This window comes from Canis lupus, chromosome 31 (assembly GCF_003254725.2).
Source record: "Canis lupus dingo isolate Sandy chromosome 31, ASM325472v2, whole genome shotgun sequence".
Taxonomy (NCBI): Eukaryota; Metazoa; Chordata; class Mammalia; order Carnivora; family Canidae; genus Canis; species Canis lupus.
Genome location: NC_064273.1, coordinates 34,385,714 through 34,400,678, shown reverse-complemented (window position 1 = coordinate 34,400,678; position 14,965 = coordinate 34,385,714). Strand labels below are relative to the sequence as shown.

General features: G+C 47.7%; 1 protein-coding gene across 1 annotated transcript in view; it reads right to left on the bottom strand.

Annotated features, from left to right (window-relative positions):
• Positions 1–1,344: 1,344 nt before the first annotated feature.
• The window catches only part of PCP4 (Purkinje cell protein 4), a 54,925-nt gene continuing 41,304 nt past the window's right edge, over positions 1,345–14,965 (bottom strand). Inside the window, exon 3 of the mRNA XM_025449864.3 lies at positions 1,345–1,750. Within this exon, the coding sequence (XP_025305649.1) occupies positions 1,623–1,750 (128 nt within the window). The 3' untranslated portion in view covers positions 1,345–1,622. The remainder of the gene's footprint in view (positions 1,751–14,965) is intronic.

The window sequence follows — 14,965 nt, the reverse complement described above, 5'->3', positions numbered from 1 at the left end:
GACTACAGAGCAGCCCATCTGACTTTAGTGGCATTTGCTCTACTGTCTCAGGAAGCCTGCTCTGGAGTGTCCCCTCAACCTGATGTCCTGTTTGCAGTGGTCCACAGATGCCAGGACCCCTAGGAAGCCCTGGCTGTTTGCTGGTACTGAAGCGATCCTATTGAGTACTTCTCTGATTAGAAACCCTTTAGAGGAGCCCCAGAGCCCATCCCATGAGAATTATTCAGTAGGAGGGATTTCCCCACAAAACACATTAGACACATTTTCAAATGGACTTTTTGAAACAGTTAATCTTTCCAAGGATGCCAATCTTTCTTGGTCCGTACCCTTGTGGCACCACATGGGACCCCCACCAGAGGAGCACCGTGAGCTCCACCCCAGCCATCACCTGGCCCACTTCCACCTTACTTTATACCTGCACTCCCAAGCACAAGTGTGAGCACACACACACAGAGCCCTGTCTCTCCTCCTTCCACCATTCTTCATGCTCCACCTCAATACTTAGTTAAGGAAAGAAATCAAGTACCCCTCAGTGGACCACTGTGCTGTCACAGAGCACCTCAGGATGCTGAAGACAAGATGTAACTTCCATATCAGCTTCTCAAGTGGCAAAGCTCAAAACCAGCAAGATTTAGTGGTTCAGGGCTCCTGCCACCTGGGGTCCCAAGGCAAGCACCCAATCCCCCTGCCCCTTACTCAGTGAGGCATCCTTTCCACATGGCAATCTCTCCTCCCAGTCTGTGGAGCCCCTTCGGAGTCTGTGAAACCACATACCTTCAAGGTATGTGATGAAAGGTAAGCCAAACAGCTTCTTCGAATTGCAGGTTGTGGTGAATGATCTCAGCAAGTAGCAAATCATAGTGTGAGGAGCTCAGGGAGGTGGGAGGGGAAGGACCATAGAGCTACCTTCCCGCTAGAGCCATACAGGTGTAGAGAATGGCCTCAGCGGTGGGGGCGTCCCCCTGGAGTCATGAAATGCACCTGCTGAGCACATCTGAGTGACATGCGCCAAACATCCATGCACCGCCCTCCCCCTTCTTGTTCTCCTGAGTGAGTCATAATTCCTCTGGGAAGCTTCTGGTTCTTTGACATCCCAGGATACAGGGCTCTACTCCCATCATAAGAGAAAAATGCATTGCCGGTTGGCAGTTAATACTCTTCAAATGAGACAGGCATGGCAAGGAGTAGATCTCTCATTCGTAGCAGAAAGGCTTCTCATAGAAGCACTATGTTTCAGCTCTAACTCTTAAGGGAAGGAGAAAAAACACACCTGACCTGTAGTCATCTCTGACACTGGTCACTTCCCAGGTTAATCTAAAGGGAGAGACAAAGCAGACGCTTGAATCACGCATCGTAACTCCATTTTATTACAACATCAAGGAAAATAGTTGCAGGAGGAATGATACTAGAGATAAACAGAGATTAAGCCACCCACAGTTGCAGTGTCTACACCTTCCTAGCAGGGAATAAATATCATGGGTCTCTGTACATGCATTGCAGGACAGGTGTGCATGTGTGTATCATGTGCAAATGAATTCTCTCTAGGGTGTTGTTCTTTTAATTTCTTGACAGATGATGGTTGAATCCGGTGTCTCCTGGAAGACTATGAAGGGGCTCGCCCGCTAGGACTGGGACCCAGCCTTTTTCTTCTGGAATTTTCTGAACTGAGACTGAATGGCCACGGCTGCGCGTTCTGTCTCTGGCGCATCCATGTCAATGTCGAATTCTTCTTGAACTTTCTTCTGCCCATCTGTAACAAAAGAAAAACACACCCATGAAGCTGTCACTGAGCTGAGAGCAAAAACACAGACAGCCTCCAGTCCGCCAGGCAGCGCGCACTCACCACCCCCAGCACAGGACCTGGTGTGCAGAGTAGAGCATGTCCTGACCCCCCACGAGAGCCCAGAATGGGTTGTTCTCTGGCTGCCTAAACTGTACACTTGCAAGAGACCATGAAACTCAAGGACATAGCCCCAACCACTCAGATACTTTCCGTACATAATTTTCTATGTCTCATGGTCATGTATCACATGGTATTAAAAATACTAGCTGTGACAGGCACTGAGGGGGGCACTTGATGGGATGAGCACTGGGTGTTATGCTATATATTGGCAAATTGAACTCCAATTTAAAAAAAATAATACTAGCTGTGCTTTGACTTTTTCCTCATAGAGATACAATTTAAATAGTGCTACAGATACTGACCCAATGGGGGACTGATATTCACAAGAGTTGGGGGGGGGAGTCACTGGGTTTCCACGTATTCTTTATTGCCAGCGAGATTGCTGATTGGATCAGGGTTTCTGTTTATCATTGTCACCAATGGATGACCCCATTTGACCTTCACAATTTGGCTAAACTTCCACACGTCTGTTCCGATGAGGGAGGCTTAGCAATATGTTTGCTAAACTGGAAGGATTTAACTAATTCACACTGTAACGATTATAGAAAATAGAATATAAGCCAAAGTGAAAGCACGTGCTCAGTGTCCCTCTTCACTGAGCATCAGCTGACTTCTCGTCAAATATTAAAATGAATAAATAAGTAAAATCCTCTAGTCTTAAAAGGGAAGCATCTTTACAGCTCCTTCAGTCCAGTGAACGCTAATCCTCATAATCACCGAAGCATCTTTTTAAAAAAACATACAGGCCCAGGGCCCCAATCCAGGCTTAGGGCTGCCCTGGGAAGGGCTCCTGGTAGCAAGAGCAGGTCAGATGAATCAGCAGCCCTGGGGGCAGCACCAGACAGCCCTGTTTTCATAAAAGGCTTTCAGATGATGCCAAGATGCAGCCAGAGTTGAGACTCAGCTACTTTGTCTATGGAAAAGGCACCAAATAAGACCCTAGAGTTAGCTCAAAGCACACCTGGGAACAGGACCCACCCTGGAGCACTTGGGCTGAGACCTCACTGCCTCACTGCAACCCAGACTTGAACCTGGAGCCCAGCAGTGTGCCCTGGAGCCCAGAAGTGTGCAAGGCATATCGAGCCCAGGATGGGAATGTCAGGGACATTTGAGGCAGGGACAGGTCTCTACACCTGACTTTGTCACCAAGCTGCCTGAGTTAGTCACTCACTCACTTCCTCTCTCAGAGACTTTGGGTGATAATGTTCAGCTGCAACCCTCACAAAGAAGGTGGAGACCATGGATCACTTTCAAGTGAGGCAGGCTTGTTCTCTCCTGCCTTCTCTGTTCTTTCATAGATAGATAGATACATAGATACATAGATACATAGATACATAATAGATGATAGATGATTGATTGATAGATGATAAATATAGATAGATAGATATTAGATGATAGATTGATGATTGATTGATAGATGATAGTAGATTGATAGATGATAGGTAAATAGATACATATAAATGATGTAGATACATAGAGAGATGATACAGAGATAAGAATATAAATATATGTGAGTTGCCCCTTCCTTCAGGTGCATCTGCTGGCATGGCATTCCCTTTGCAGACCCTTAAGGAGGCTCCTATCAATTTTCCCAGAGACTAAGCTGGTTCCACCTAGATCCCTCCAAACACACCTCCATCTGGGAGGAGAGGACACTGGCTCGGCAAGCCTTGCCAGACTGACGCATCTGTGACCTAAATCAGTAGAACTATTTTCCTCTATCCTGGATATGAGCTGTGGATGCCCATAAGAATAGTGAAGTTTGAATGTCCCAATGTCCGGGGAATATTTGAGGGCCATCTTTTCCTAACCCTTGAGAGCCCAGGTGATATGGAGAACACATTGGGTTTGTCTCGTACTGCATCCGGTAGCCATTCACATTTTACATGGCACTGCAGGGAATCAATAAGGAATAGGGCCACTGGGTGGGGCAGGAGCTCCCGGACACTCCCGGGTCAGGACCTCAAACACGTTTCATTAGCATTATTGCGCGAGACAGGGATAGGACAGTGTCTAGCAAGCCTGAGCTAGGCCCAGCTGCATCCGATTGCAAAAGGGGAGGCCATCTGTCATTCAAGGAGACACAGAAAACTTCTCTTAGATGTAAAATATTGCTGCAACCTGAAGGCTTTCAATGGCCTGATTCATCTTTCCCCTTAATAATAATGAAGAAAACAGCAATATTATTTTTTGACAAATGATTCAAGAGGGCTTAGAAAACTATCTAGATTTCGGAAATATATGAGATTGTAAGGATGGGTCATAAAAAACAATTTTACAGTCATATTTGGAACTAATATCTCCAGACAAAAGTGATTTCTACATTCCTCCCTCGTTGAAAAAATATTACAATGTTTAAAAAAGAATGCACTAATAGTTCAGGAATCGTTACCTTCTGTTTACTTGGCAGAGTCCAGCATTGCCTGGGGAAGATCTGACCCTGTGACTCCTCTCACTGGGATTTGTAAAGCAGAGGAGAGGGACCCAGAATGTGGTAGAGAAGAGACAACTATTCAAATTGGTGACACAGCTATATGTTGGCAAATTGAACTCCAAAAAAAATATATATATATATGTTTCAAAAAAAAAAAAAACCAAATTGGTGGCACAGGGTCCACCGCAAATGATGCAAGGGTCTGCAGATGGCTCAGGGTGTGGTCCTAAGAGTAGGAAAGCAGGGCTCGAGGCACCCCAGACTCAGCAGGAGGAGGCTGGGGGTCATGGCAAAGCCTCTGTGGGGCCAGCCAAGGGGCACTATCCACAGACAACTTGGTGAACACAATACAAAATGTGGCGACGTCGGAGTGATATAAGGAAGCATCATTTAATGGGGAGGGGGGCGTGCCACAGGGAAAGGTCAGGGCCTGGGTAGAGAGGAAGGACTCACGGGAGTCCAAAGGTAGGCACCTTCAGATACACAGCTCCTGATGGTGAGCTCTGGGTGGGCTTTTAAGCCCTTCTGTGCCTAGAACAGTGCCTGGTATCAGCACGTGGCCAGGAATAAAGGAAAGGCAGCCTCACATCCGGCAGGCAAGCATCCTCCAGCCTTCTCGGGGCTAAGGCTGACTCCCTCCTGGTCCCAGTGAGGCAGCTGGCAGAAGCAGGGGTTGTGAGACCAGGTACAGTGGTTTGGGGGAGTGTCCTACTGTTCTGTGACTCTCCTGAAGGTTCGGAGCGTCTCTGGGTCTCAGTGTGCTCGTCTCAAAAATGGAGAGGCAAAATTATTTTCAAAAGCCGGTTCCACCTAGATACCAGTGTGATGTGCAGCTCTAGACCATGCTGTAAATCGAACCACTGGCCCCGTGGTGTTGAGCAAGACACGCCATAGCGGCAAAGCAGGTGGAAGGGGGTGTGAGCAGTCCCATGGCTCCCCAGCCCCCGGGCCCTGCACCTGCTCAGACTCTCAGGTGCTTGGGGCCTGCTGTGTGGGGGAAGGAAATGACTGCTTTCCAGCAGGGCCAGCCACACGGCCATCAGCAGCGCTGAGGGGTCAGGCCCTCCCCAGCCTTTGGGATGGCAGGTGGCGTTTGCTGGGCTTGTGACTTCACATCCTTGCTCAGCAGCACAAGGCCCAGAGGCTACACCCAAAGACAGGTGCAGACGAGGCCTCACAGGTCATGTGAAAATAAACCAGGCAGTCCCCAGGCACGGTCGCTAGGAGGCACTAAAGGCGCCTGGGGCCCTGTGTCCAGGTGGCTTCTGTCTCAGGAGGGACAGTAGATCTAAATGAGCAGAGGGAAATCGTGAGCTGTTCTCACTTCCAGACCCCGCCTAGCCGTTCCCCAGATTCTTCTACTTGTCACTTCATAAAGGTACGTGCGGGCCTGCGGGCCTGCAGCCGGGCGGGGTGGGCTCTCTACCTGACATTTGTATCCTGGATCCCAGGAGCCAAAGGGCATAGAGACCTGGTTCCACCAGCCTAAGCGAGCACTTTATAACCTGCCCGTTGCTGCACAGCCGTTGTTATTATTCACATCTCTCTGGAGCACAGGAATTTGATCATTTCTGAGCATCCCTCTGTGAAGAAATTCTGCAGCCGACCAGGACAACTGTCAAGATGCTATTCATACCAATTATAAAAAAGTCATAAAAAGCTAGCGATTGCCAAGTCCCCTGGAGAACGGGAAGGAGCCCGGCTTCCCGACCGTGTAGCTCCGGGGGTGTAAGGGGCACCCCCGTAACTGCAATGTCCAAGGAGCCCGGGTCGGCTGGGAGCCCCCACGAGTCCCTCAGATGGCACCCAGCTTTGTGGGTCCCTTACCTAGCAGGCCTGCTCTCGAAGGCACAGGGCAGTCTGAGCCATTACCAGCTACTACATCATCCACCTGCCTTCTATTTGCCACCACCCCCCCCAATCCTATCCTCTCTCCCCCACTGCGCTCTCAGAACCAGCAGGACAGCTGCAAAACAGTCCCAAGCAATTAGACTTTTCTCCCCAGGCAGAAACTCCATCAGACAACCGAGACGCAACCCAGAGCTCCGCTGCGGGCCAGCAGCACGGGAGCCACGACGCTCCCCCAGGCCCGGGAGGCTGGTGATTCAGTGCTGCCGTGACCTGCCCCCCTGGAAGGAAGCCGGTGCGATTCAGATTTATACTCCGAGCTCCTGTAGACATCTCTTGTGCTGCTTTCCTGAAATATTGCCCTTGCCTTGCAGGCACTGAGATGGGAAGTAGCCCTGCTGCTTTGGATTTTATTACGCCATAAGAGAGATGTTCAGGTAGCCGTTCTTAAAGATGTCATTGTAATAAGAGCCACCCTTCACTGAGCATTAAATAGGTCCTCCCTCGTAGATTTAAGTGGATTTTCTTTTACAGATCATTTGATGGCAAATGTAAAATAGAGAATCATAAATATGAAAGGAAGGAGCTACTACCACCAGCTCAGGCTAATCCCAGGTGAATATTGCAAGTCTCTGATGCTTTCATGAAAATCTATCGTATAGGAAAATGGCTTGACATATTAGAATACTGTCTGCGTGTATCTATTCTGACAAACACGGAGCTGGCGCTAGAGTGGTGGTCATCAAATCAGGGCTACACAGCCCATCAACAGGTTCTTACTGGGCCCCTGTGTGGATCTGCAGGGCTGCCATTACAAAGTACCCCGGCCAGACAGCTTGGATGACAGACACTTGTTCTCCCTCAGTTCTGGAAGCTGGAAGTTCAAGACCAACAGAGCAGCAGGTTTGGTTTTTGTTCTGAGACCTCTCTCCTTGGCTTGCAGACAGCCGCCTCCCCACTGTGTCCTCACATGGTCTGGTGCCTCTTCCTCTTCTTATAAGGACACTGGTCAGACACCGCAAAGAAACCTCGATTTAACTCAGTCACCTCATTAAAGTCCTTATCTTCAAATATAGCCTCATTCTGAGACACTGGGGATCAGGGCTTCAGTATACGAATTTGGAGGGACACAATTCAACCTAAACTAACTTTGGGCTCTATAGGTTTCAAAGTAGCTTTGTATTCTGTCCCTTGTCTGGCTTCTGCATTCTCGAGAGCGGCAGGAAATGCCCACTGTTCCCATTTTACAAAGGCACAGACACCATGATATGCCTTGCTTGAGATCATCTGGTGAGCGCTGGCCAAGGGCTGAGTCGGAAGCCCAGCTTTGCTCGAAATCTGGATTTTAATCAACATTGTTGGGTTGCTTTCAGATCCTTAGAGGCCGAAATGACAGTTTTTCCTATGGACCGGTTAATGTTGCTTAGGGGAAAAGAAAATCTTAAATGGCCCAAATTAAACACATGAGACAGTCGACCAGCTTGCAAAATCTGCTGGTCTACTGGGCAGTCCAGGAGAACCTACACCAAATGCGATCATTCAGCAAATGGTCAAGAATGCCTAGTACGGATCCATCCCTGTCCTAGAGGCTGAGAGAGAGGGAAGAACAAGCCCAAAGCCCCCTTCTCTCCAGGGAAAATAAATAAATAAATAAGCAAATGCAAATAAGTAATGGAATTTCATAAGTTCCCAAAATAAAGTGTGTGTGTGTGTGTGTGTGTGTGTGTGTGTGTGTTATGAAGTCAGGTAAGGGCTCTGGGAAGGAGACAGGGTCAGGAGAGGAGGCCTATCCCCAAAACCAGCTTAAGACCCATCTGCCCGGGGGAGAAGGACACAGGGGCCTTCCGCTGCTGAGAAACAACACGTTTTGAGAAACTATTCTCCATCCGTGCATTCACAATCTAAGTAGCAGACTTCAAATAATTAGCATAAATCCTTTAGAAATTAACAGACATGTAGTCATCCAGAGCATAACAGAGCTATTCCTGGAGCCTGTGAAGCCCAAGATCTGATAAAAAGTTTGAGACTCAGCATCATTCAAAAATACATCATATTGACCCCCATGCCTGATGGAAGGAACTCTTAGATATATTTGCTTTTATGATGATATAGGGTCATGGCCTAGAGGTACTGGCAATAAGTCATGAATATAGGGGCTTGCACACACACACACGTGCACACTCATGCACATGCACACACACCCCCTTTACATACTTACAACTCTCCATACGTTAAAGAGTTATTTTATAGAAACAAAATTACCTCCTAAGTCCTAATCCTGTAGATCAGAAATTTGTGCATAAGCAGTAAATTGGGATATAATTGTCCTGAGTAGGAGTTTGCCTTGATTCGGAGGCACAGCACAGAGCCTATCATAAAGACCTAAATTTTAGCACACCATAAAGAAATAGCAATCATTTAACTTAAGTATGCCTTGCAAATGGGGTATTATAATACTGAAGTCCTTAGAATGCCCGACCTGCCTTCAGAGTATAATACTAGCTTGGAAAAAATTAACATCTGTCCATCGTGTTGCCCTTGATATACTTAAGCTAATTGCTACAGGGCAACCTGGGGCTCCCGGGGGCCTCGTTGCTGGCTCTCCGCCCTCTAGCGCGCCAGGGCCACCTATTGGCCAAGGCCAGCAGCGTGGCTTTCTTCATAAGGACCCAAACCCAGACCCTTAAGGCAGGGAAAGCAAAGAGACAAGCAAGAAAAACAAGCAAAGATTGGCATTTTTATTTCTTAAGCCTCAAACTGAATCAAAATATACCCAGAGAACAAGGCACCTAGTGTTAGGGATGAGGTCGTGTCCTCCCCACCCCACCCCCCGTCCGCTGCCCTCACCCTAGAAATAATAAAGATAAATTTGTATGCCTTGTTCCAAAAAATGCTGGCATCAAGCATCTATCTTATAAAATGCTAATTAGAAAAGTAATGACTGCCCGTTCTTTAAAAAGCTGGGGTCTCATTCATTTGGGGAATATAAAAATTAGTGAAAGGAATAAAGGGAAAGGAGAGAAAATGAGTGAAAATATTAGTGAGGGTGACAAAACATGAGAGACTCCTAACTCTGAGAAATGAACAAGGGGTAGCGGAAGGGGAGGTGGGCAGGGGGACAGGGTGACTGGGTGACGGGCACTGAGGGGGGCACTTGACAGGATGAGCACTGGGGGTTATGCTATATGTTGGCAAATTGAACTCCAATAAAAAAAAATTAAAATGAAATAAAATAAAAATAAAAAGCCGGGGAAAGCCCAGTTGGTGGTGAGTTAGAGCATTCCCCCGAGGCTGGGCAGGAGTATGGAATTCCAACAAGCTGGCCTCCGAGCTCTGAGCTCCAACCGGTTTCTCGTTCCTGCCCACTGGCTCAGGGTTTATTGAATGGGGGCTGCTGGTGCGGAGAATTGCAATTTTCCAGGTCTTGGCTAAGCGGCGGGCGGAGATTAATGAGCAAGGCCGGGCATTAGCGGCAGCAGGCGAGGGGCCTTTCTGCCTCTCCTGTGTCCTCATGCTAGATAAACACACATTTCCCACTTCTTCTAACTTTCCACACACACACACACCAAGTTTGCACTTTTCTGGTTCTTACAGCTTCTCCAAAGAGAGAGAAATTCTCTGTTGTCATAAAATAGAGGCGTTCTGAACCCCCAGTCTCCATTGTTCAAAATGGGTTGTTGTTAATGCCGGGCCTAATTTGGTCTCCCGAACGCAACGGCTTACTTGCAGCTCCTGAGTCCTCTGCTTCCATTATGCTGCTGCTCTGGCCCCTTTCTACATGCACCTTCCTCATATAAAAAAGACCATTGGGCTGGGCCGTTTAGGTAACCAAATGGGTGCACATATGTGCTGCTGAGATCATATTTTCCCCCAAATTCATTAAGCACGGGAAGAGACCATGTTAACAAGAGATATAAATATCATTGAAAAAAACAATTTTGGGGGGCTTCTGGGTAGCTCAGGGGTTGAGCATCTGCCTTTGGCTCAGGTTGCAATCCTGGGGTCCTGGGATCGAGTCCTGCATCTGGCTCCCCATGCGGAGCCTGTTTCTCCCTCTGCCTGTGTCTCTGCTCCTCTTTCTCTCTGTGTCTCTAATGAATAAATAATAAAATCTTTAAAAAGAGAGAGAGAGAGAAAGAAAAAAGAAAAAACTAATTTTTCTATTGGAAAGGCAAAATTGTTCGCAGTTTTATTAGTCAGCAAAGGCTGGTAACAAAGTACCACCAGCAGGGTGCATAAATGACAGAAATGTATTTGCTCACAGTCTGGGATCAAGGTGTTGGCATGTTGGTTCCTCTGAGGCCCGTCTCCTGGGCATGCAGACACCCTCCTCTACCTGTGTCCTCCCACCGTCATCCTTTGTACACATCTGGGTCCTGATCTCCTCTATATATTAACACCAAATAATATAATATATTATTATATATATTAATTATTACTATTAATATATATAATAATATTATAATATATTATAATAATATATGGGTCTCTATATAAGAACACCGGCCGTCTTGGATTAGGGCCCACATTAATGACCTCATTTGACCTCAATCATTTCTTTGAAGACTATGTCTCCAAATACAGTCCCATTTTGAAGTACTTTGGGTCTTCAACATACAAATGTTGGGTTTAGGGATACAATTCAGCCCATAGCACTAGCCAAAATGCCTACATTTTGAGGAAATGTCTTTTTTCCTTTTAGAGGAAAAAAAAAATGAAGACAGGGCAATGAGGCATGAAGAAGCAGCTTCACTAGGGAAAGCTCAAATTCAAGTTCCAACTGATCGAGTGTGGTCAGATTTGCTTTTCTGAGGTTCAAATGCTCCGCTGTGTTTGAAATGGGGGATGCTAAGGAATCGAGACTCGTTTGCCTCTCAAGAACTTTAGAGGGCCGAGGAGAGGGTGTGCGCCAGCCGGCTCTGAGGCGCATCCAGAGCGATTACAAATGCATGCTACCCGAGACGGGGGCACGCAGACCGGCTCACCCCATGGCCTCTCCTTCCACCAGCTCGCTCCATCATGCTGCTGACAGGCTGGAGGAAACCCATTCCCAGATGTCCTGGAAGGAGGATCCTGCTTCTCAGGTTTAGGGCCAGCCAGGCAGGTGCAATGTGGCAGGACCTGAGAAAGCAGAAGTGAGCCCTGGGGGTGGTCAGCAAACACAGGAAGACTCCGTCTCTGGCAAAAGCACAGGGGCCGAGGCATCGGGCTTCTCTGGGGCAGCTGTAGGGACATGGACTGGCCTTGCCCGGTGCTACAGCCACACAGCAGCAGCAGCAGCAGCAGCAGTGGGGCTTCTGCTAGAACCACCTGTGCGTGGTCAGGTGATTCTGGATGCGTTGATCCCGGCTGTGCATGGTCCAGGCTGGGCTCTCTGCCTCTCAGAAATTCTGTAAGGCACAGATAACCCTATAATAACTCCCTTCCATGGAATCCAGCAAGCGTGCGTGGATTGTGTTGTCCATGCCCCCATCAGCTGCAGGCACGCCTAGCTTATATGGGAGGGGGTGCAGGGGAGGGACAGGGCTGTTATGTAAGGAAAGGGGGTCATCCCCCCCCCCGTGTGTCTGGGGATCAGAGAGCAGGCTTTCACTTTACGTGCATAGAGAATTCTTTCGTACTTAGTGGAGAACAGAGTGAATAAAAGTAGACAAAGGAGAACCCTTTCAGAGGTGAGGATAATACACCAAAGGTTTCTTTCCCTCTTCGAAGCACACCCCAAATCAGCAGCTAACTTCCCTAACAGCACACCCCTCAGAGAAGCCACAGTTTGCCTTCCCTCACGTGCTGACAAAGAAAAACGACTTCAGGCTGGTGAGGAGGACAGAGAACAAAGGAGTCATCCATCACCTTCGACCAGCCCTCTCCACGCAAGCCAGCCAGGTACGTAAGCGCTCGAGAAACTCCATGAGCAGAAATGGATGGTGGCCGCATCTGCTCCTGGTCTCTTTTCCTTAGTTACAAACCCAGAACTAGGTTTCCAGCCTCCTTGCTGTTGGGTGTGGTTACACAACTAGGTTCTATGACGTGGGTAGGATCAAAGAAATCTCCTTAAAAGAAATCTCCTTAAACGTAAGCTGGCACTCTGTCCTTTTTTCCTTATTCCTATCTGCTTCCTGCTAGTCAGAATGCAGATGCAATGGCTCGTGCTCAAGCAGCCGGTTTGGGCCTTAAGTTAAGAGTCTTATGCTGTGGGGGGCACAAAGGAATACGGATGCCGGATGCTCCTTAGCACTATCCTGACTGCCCTCAATGACCTACTTTTTATATGAGAAAGAAATAACTTTATTGTTTAAGCTTTGTTTTTTTTTAAAGTTTCAGCTTCTTGTAGATGAACCTCATCTATTTACACATAAATTACAATAAGCATATAATTCATTTGAATTCATATCAGCCTGATAACATAAATTCAAACATCTATCACCATACAGGGCATGGCTATATTTTCCTCCCTTAACTACATGAGCTTTTTTCTTTTTTTTATATAATAAATTTATTTTTTATTGGTGTTCAATTTGCCAACATACAGAATAACACCCAGTGCTCATCCTGTCAAGTGCCCCCCTCAGTGCCCATCACCCATTCACCCCCACCCCTGCCCTCCTCCCCTTCCACCACCCCTAGTTCGTTTCCCAGAGTTAGGAGTCTTCATGTTCTGTCTCCCTTTCTGATATTTCCCACACATTTATTCCGATATGTACATCTGATATCGATGGCCGTTTGTTTATAACACTTAATACTTTTAAAACCTCAGGTTTTTGATAGAAATATCTCCTGTATATTCGGTAACCTTTGCAAGCATTTCTCTCCGGCTTCCCTACTGGGGTTTCTGCCCCCACAGCCTTCCCTTTCCAGCTTTTGAAAGTCTGAAGCTTGAAATGCTTGAAAATACAGGAAAGGAATGTGAGTTCTCTTTAATCAGGGCTCAGCATCCTCCCTTCATTCTGCCCTTCGTTCGTTTTCTCTTCTTTCAGAGCTTTGGGATATTAGCGGTTTTCCCTTCCTCTTATGCTTTACCTGGTTTTACCGTTTCACAAGGTTTCAGAAGGGTGAAATCTTCCCGGACTTACTTGCCCCTAGCTGCCAACCTTCAAAGTTCTGAAGGATTAAACTCGGAAGACTTCAGCACCGTGGAGAATTTTGTAAAGTTCTCCAGTTTTAAAGTGAAAGAAAATGCGATCGTAATGACAGGCCATCATCCAGGAGCCTCCAAGGAGCACAAGCTCCAGTCATTAATACAGAAACCTGACTTGAGCCCAGGGAGGGTCGTAGCTCCCCTTGCTCATCATTCCAGAAAACTTGCCTTTAGGAGGGATGGAGGAGCAGAGGCAAGTGCACTGCCTTCCAGACTCCATGGGGGAGGAAGGGAAAGGCTCCTAGGCCTACAGACCAGAGGATCCCCGGGCTGGGGGGAAGCAGCAGTGTGGATAGAAAAAGCATTACGTGTGCACCAGAAAGGGACTGAGGCTGTGTTCAGACTTTGGGCTGCAGACCTCTTCTCCTTCCCTCTGCTCTGCGGTGCTGCCTGGCGAGGGACGCCTTCCCCCGGCCCTGTGCCATCTGCCCTGGCAGACGTTTCTGTGTTCCTCCTGGACCCCTGCGGCCCAGCAGGGGGGCTGCACTATCTTATGGACACATTCCCACTCTGGCTCTCTGCCCCGCGCCTCTAATCCCGGCGGACAAGCATTTTCCTATGTGGATTTTCAGGGATTACAAGCTTCCTTAGATGAGCAGGTCTATTGGGCAGATGCATCCATTGTGTATACAGATTTTGACTTTGGGGGTCACGCTCTGGGTGACACCTGGAAAGGGGGTCTGTGAAGCGAAGCCAGAGTCAGGTGTGTGCCAGGTCCAGCTGCAGTCAGGCTGATGAGCACTGCTGCTGCTTAAAATCCCAAACGTGACGCTGCCACCAAACCTGGTCACGCATCAGGTGCCTCCGTTCACCCTCTGCACCTGCACCTCTCATTCACAGCAAGAAGAAAAAGAGAAGCAGAAGTAGAGAGACTGCTCGTGTCCACGACTTCCCGGTATTTTAAATACCCTTCAAACCTCCTGAACGCGACCATGTGTTCCATGTTGGAATATCCCAAGGACAGGGAGGACCTTTGCACACAGGTGTGTGCCTCTGTTGTAAACGTGTAAACAAAGAGATGCATTAGGTTCCAGGAACTGCCATCCGTGGGTTTAAATTCCATGCAGGCTGCTGTCCTGACCCCACAAGCCTCTGCTTCCACGTTTCTCTGCCCATGTTTGGCACATCGCTTCCATTTGCTTTTTTAAAATGGCACTGTCTTAAGAGCTCATGGTCAAGTACGCACCGATTTGTTAGAAATAGCTTCCTAAAGGGGAGTCATTTTAAGCTTTGGAAAAGTTATCCTACTTACCAGGAAGATGGGTTCACATATTGTTAAAAGAGACTAAAATCAAATGCTCAGGAAGGAATGAGGTTATGGGGTTTCTGGACTCGGTAGGTGAACCACATCTAGTACCTAGACCCAGAAGGACTAGCCAATGGTAGAGCTTCTGTTTTAGTTTAAAGCACTACTTAGTAATAATGTTTCCACAACTAATCTCAAGAAGAAATGGAGTAAGAAGTACTTTCCCAGGTAGTGATGAAGTTCTGAGTCTTCAGACGTCTGTCCTACTGGTTAAGGTGGGCCAGCGCCTGGGAAAAACTCAGATGTGAACTGTGCTTGGTCTGAAGAGCCATCCCACTGTTTAAGCTAGGCTTTTTATCTGACACTTTGACAGGAGAGCCATCAAAGCCCTTTCCCCCA